The sequence below is a fragment of the Calidris pugnax genome, unplaced genomic scaffold, assembly GCF_001431845.1.
Source record: "Calidris pugnax isolate Ruff unplaced genomic scaffold, ASM143184v1 scaffold173, whole genome shotgun sequence".
In the NCBI taxonomy this organism is placed as follows: domain Eukaryota; kingdom Metazoa; phylum Chordata; class Aves; order Charadriiformes; family Scolopacidae; genus Calidris; species Calidris pugnax.
Genome location: NW_015090917.1, coordinates 29,492 through 35,080, shown reverse-complemented (window position 1 = coordinate 35,080; position 5,589 = coordinate 29,492). Strand labels below are relative to the sequence as shown.

The window sequence follows — 5,589 nt, the reverse complement described above, 5'->3', positions numbered from 1 at the left end:
CCCCCCCCACCCTGGTTCCCCCAGCCAGTCGGGGGGAATGCCCTCACCCAGCCCTTCCCATGGGTGTCCCCTCCTTCCTTCACCCCAAAGCACCCCAAAAACCCTTCCCATGGGTGCCCCCTCCTCCCTTCACCCCAAAGCACCCCAAAACACCTTCTCACAGGTGCCCCCTCCTGCCTTCACCCCAAAACCCCTTCCTATGGGTGCCCCCTCCTGCCTTCACCCCTAAACCCCTTTCTCATGGGTGCTCCCTCTTCCCTTCACCCCAAAGCACCCCAAAACCTCTTCCCATGGGTACCCCCCTCCTGCCTTCATCCCAAAATACCTTCCCATAGGTGTCCCCTCCTGCCTTCACCCCAAAGCATCCCAAAACCCCTTCTCACAGGTGCCCCTCTCCTGTCTTCACCCCAAAACCTCTTCCCATGGGTGCCCCCTCCTGCCTTCACCCCTGAACCCCTTCCTATGGGTGCCCCCCTCCTGCCTTCACCCCTAAACCCCTTCCTATGGGTGCCCCCTCCTGCCTTCACCCCAAAGCACCCCAAAACCTCTTCTCATGGGTACCCCCCTCCTGCCTTCATCCCAAAATACCTTCCCATAGGTGTCCCCTCCTGCCTTCACCCCAAAGCATCCCAAAACCCCTTCTCACAGGTGCCCCTCTCCTGTCTTCACCCCAAAACCTCTTCCCATGGGTGCCCCCTCCTGCCTTCGCCCCAAAACCCCTTTCCATGGGTGCCCCCTCCTCCCTTCACCCCAAAGCACCCCAAAACCCCTTCCCATGGGTGCCCCCTCCTCCCTTCACCCCAAAGCACCCCAAAACCTCTTCCATGGGTGCCCCCCTCCTGCCTTCACCCCAAAATGCCTTCCCATGGGTGCCCCCTCCTCCCTTCACCCCAAAGCACCCCAAAACCTCTTCCATGGGTGCCCCCCTCCTGCCTTCACCCCAAAATGCCTTCCCATGGGTGCCCCCTCCTCCCTTCACCCCAAAGCACCCCAAAACCCCTTCCCATGGGTGCCCCCTCCTTCTTTCACCCCAAACCACCCCAAAACCCCTTCTCACAGGTGCCCCCCTCCTGCCCTCATCCCAAACCCCCTTCCCATGGGTGTCCCCTTCTTCCTGCACCCCAAAACTCCCCCCCCTGCTCCGTGCCAACCCATGTCCCCCCCTCGTACATCAATACAGCCCCCTGACCCCCCTCTGCACCCCAAGGTGGGCACTCACAGTCCTCAGGGGCCACGGCGATGGGGCCGGGCTCCTCGGGGAAGGTGCCCCGGACCGTCCTCTCCACCGCCAGCAGGAGCAGCAGGACCAGGGGGACACGGGGGGGTGGCCCCATGGTGTCCCCCGCCACGGGTGGGCACCCCACCGCACCTGCGGGCAGGGGGAGAGGTGCTGGGAGGGGGGGGACAGCACCCACCCAGACCCCTGGGTTCCCTCCCCATTGCGTCACCCACCCGGACCCCCAACCCACCACCGGTGCCAGGGTCCTGAGGGGTTCTGGGGGAACTGGGAGGGGGGGGTTTAAGTTGCTGGTGCTGGGCTGGTGCCAGCGGCGAGGGGCCGGGCTGGGATGAGGCTGGGATCGGGGAGAGGGAGGAGAGTCCTTCCCTGCCTGAAGAATTTCAAATATGCTGGGAAAAAGCGGCCCCCGCGCCCCCAGCGCCTGCGCGGCTCTGCACTGGGGCTACTGGGCCCAAACTGGGGCTTCACTGGTGGCTGCCACCCACCGAGCCACAGGGGAATGAAGACAGCGGCATGGCAAGGCTGGGGACATGGGGACATAGGGACGTGGAGACAGAGGGACAAAGGGACATGGGGACATAGGGACATGGAGATATAGGGATATAGGGACATGGGGACATAAGGGCACAGGGACATGGGGACACAGGGACATGGGGACACAGGGACATGGGGACACAGGGATTTAGGGACATGGGGACATAAGGGCACAGGGACATGGGGACGTAGGGACATGGAGATATAGGGATATAGGGATATAGGGACATAAGGACACAGGGACATGGAGATATAGGGATATAGGGACACGGGGACATAAGGGCACAGGGACATGGGGACACAGGGACATGGAGATATAGGGATATAGGGACACGGGGACATAAGGGCACAGGGACATGGAGATATAGGGATTTAGGGACACGGGGACATAAGGGCACAGGGACACAGGGACATGGAGATATAGGGATATAGGGACACGGGGACATAAGGGCACAGGGACATGGGGACACAGGGACATGGGGATATAGGGATATAGGGACATGGGGACATAAGGGCACAGGGACATGGGGACATAGGGGAAGCCAGTGAGACTTCCGCATCCGAAATGCCACTGGGACAGCTCGGAAAATCCCTGGGGACACACTGGAGCACCACGTGCCACAACACATCCCCCCCTCCAACCCGGACAGCCCCGATGCCACCGTCCCCCCACCGCGCCAGGCCACCGTCACTGTCCTGCCACCCATCCCCGTGGGGCAGCGGGGATGGGGGTAGGGCTGGGTAATTAACAGCCAGGCAGGGATTTAATTGATTATCAATTCCCTGAGAGCAGGGAGCGGGTGCGATCGAACCGTCGCCCTCCTGCCGCCGTGTCCCCTGCGGGGAGCGGGGACGGGTGACATTGTGTGGGGCTGGGGGTCACGGCGCCTGGACACCCGGCAGCGCCAGTGGGGTGACTCGTCCCTGTCCCCTCTGGTGTCACCAGCCCTGGGTGAGACCCGGCACTGTCCCCATCCCGGTCCCCCCCTGTGGTGTCACAGCCTCCGGGGACACCTGACCCCGACCCCACGGTGTCACAGCCCCCCCGGGTAGGACATGACCCCAGTAGGACCTGACCTTGGTGTCACAGTCCCTGGGGACAACTGACCCCATCCCCTGGGTGTCACAGTCCCCAGGGTTAATTGGCCCCATCTCCACGGTGTCACAGCCCCAGGGACACCCAAAAACATCCCCGTGGGGTCACAGCCCCCGAGGACAACTGACCCTGTCCCCACAGTGTCATGGACAGCAGGGACATCCAACAATGTCCCCAAGGTGTCACGGACCCCAGGGACTACCCAGCCTCATCTCCACAGCATCACAGCCCTCAGGGACATCCAACAATGTCCCCAGGGTGTCACAGACCCTAGGGACCACCCAAAAACATCCCCACAGCCCTCAGGGACACCCAACAATGTCCCCAGGGTGTCACAGACCCTAGGGACCACCCAAAAACATCCCCACAGCCCTCAGGGACGCCCAACAATGTCTCCAGGGTGTCATGGACCCCAGGGACCACCCAAAAACATCCCATGGGGGTCACAGCCCCCAAGGACAACTGACCCTGTCCCCAGAGTGTCATGGACAGCAGGGACATCCAACAATGTCCCCAAGGTGTCACGGACCCCAGGGACCACCCAACCCCATCCCCACAGCCCCCAGGGACATCCAACAGTGTCCCCAGGGTGTCATAGACCCCAGGGACCACCCAACCCCATCCCCACAGCACCACAGCCCTCAGGGACATCCAACAATGTCCCCAGGGTGTCAAGGACCCTAGGGACCACCCAACCCCATCCCCACAGCATCACAGCCCTCAGGGACACCCAACAATGTCCCCAAGGTGTCTAGACCCCAGGGACCACCCAAAAACATCCCCACAGCATCACAGCCCTCAGGGACACCCAACAATGTCCCCACGGTGTCACGGACCCCAGGGACCACCCAACCCCATCCCCACAGCATCACAGCCCTCAGGGACATCAAACAATGTTCCCCAAGGTGTCACGGACCCCAGGGACCACCCAAAAACATCCCCGCGGGGTCACAGCCCCCGAGGACAACTGACCCCATTCCCCAGAGTGTCATGGACAGCAGGGACACCCAACAATGTCCCCAAGGTGTCATGGACCCCAGGGACCACCCAACCCCATCCCCACAGCCCTCAGGGACATCCAACAATGTCCCCAGGGTGTCAAGGACCCTAGGGACCACCCAACCCCATCCCCACAGCATCACAGCCCTCAGGGACACCCAACAATGTCCCCAAGGTGTCATGACCCCAGGGACCACCCAAAAACATCCCATGGGGGTCACAGCCCCCAAGGACAACTGACCCCATTCCCCAGAGTGTCATGGACAGCAGGGACATCCAACAATGTCCCCAAGGTGTCACAGAGCCCAGGGACACCCAACCCCATCCCCACAGCATCACATTCCGCACAGCCCTCAGGGACATCCAACAATGTCCCCAAGGTGTCATGACCCCAGGGACCACCCAACCCCATCCCCACAGCATCACAGCCTTCAGGGACATCCAACAGTGTCCCCAAGGTGTCACAGACCCCAGGGACCACCCAAAAACATCCCCACGGAGTCACAGCCCCCAAGGACAACTGACCCTGTCCCCACAGTGTCATGGACAGCAGGGACATCCAACAATGTCCCCAAGGTGTCATGACCCCAGGGACCACCCAACCCCATCCCCACAGCATCACATTCCGCACAGCCCTCAGGGACATCCAACAATGTCCCCAAGGTGTCACGGACCCCAGGGACCACCCAGCCCCATCCCCAAAGACTCACAGCCCTCAAGGACATCCAACAGTGTCCCCAAGGTGTCACAGACCCCAGGGACCACCCAAAAACATCCCCACGGAGTCACAGCCCCCAAGGACAACTGACCCTGTCCCCACAGTGTCATGGACAGCAGGGACATCCAACAATGTCCCCAAGGTGTCACGGACCCCAGGGACCACCCAGCCCCATCCCCAAAGACTCACAGCCCTCAAGGACATCCAACAGTGTCCCCAAGGTGTCACAGACCCCAGGGACCACCCAAAAACATCCCCACGGAGTCACAGCCCCCAAGGACAACTGACCCTGTCCCCACAGTGTCATGGACAGCAGGGACATCCAACAATGTCCCCAAGGTGTCACGGACCCCAGGGACCACCCAGCCCCATCCCCACAGCATCACAGCCCTCAAGGACATCCAACAGTGTCCCCAAGGTGTCATAGACCCCAGGGACACCCAGTCCTGTCCCCACAGTGTCCCAGCCACCAGGGACGTGTCCCCAGGGGCACAGACGGATTCACCTCCCCGGTGGCCTCCTGGGGACAGCCACAGCCATGGGACGGGTCTGTGCCTCAGTTTCCCCACCTGCCCAAGGAGCAAACACCTGGGTCCCACCTGAGCTGAATTAGGGGGCTCCCCCAAAGCCCCCCCTTTAGTGGCCAGTGGGGGCTCCTGATCGAGCCTCGTTACCCAAACGAGCCATCATCCTTGGGTAATGATGTCCCCACGCCACAACCTCCCCCCCAGAGGCAGAAAAATCACCAAATTTAAGCAGCCCCAGGCACCAGGGGGGGGGCAGGGACACGGACACCCCAAAAAGCAGCCCCAAGGGAAGGGCTCAGCATATATCAGCCACCTGAGAATCCCCCCCCATCCCCCACGCCGGGTGGGATTTGGGGCTCGGGGTGGTCGCGTTGCAGCCTGGGGCGCCTGTAACCCCAAGGTGGGGGTGGGAGGGGGGGGTCTGGTGTCATTGTGTGTCCCCCCCCCACCTCAATGCTGGGTGGTGACAGCGAGC

General features: G+C 62.1%; 1 protein-coding gene across 1 annotated transcript in view; it reads right to left on the bottom strand.

The window, feature by feature from the left end:
* SEMA6B (sema domain, transmembrane domain (TM), and cytoplasmic domain, (semaphorin) 6B) overlaps positions 1 to 1,755 on the bottom strand; it is a 16,842-nt gene extending 15,087 nt beyond the window's left edge. Inside the window, exons 1-3 of the mRNA XM_014949657.1 lie at positions 1,726 to 1,755; positions 1,529 to 1,682; positions 1,220 to 1,390 (exon numbers count right to left, since the gene is read on the bottom strand). Of these exons, the coding sequence (XP_014805143.1) occupies positions 1,220 to 1,390; positions 1,529 to 1,682; positions 1,726 to 1,755 (355 nt within the window). The remainder of the gene's footprint in view (positions 1 to 1,219; positions 1,391 to 1,528; positions 1,683 to 1,725) is intronic.
* Positions 1,756 to 5,589: the final 3,834 nt, after the last annotated feature.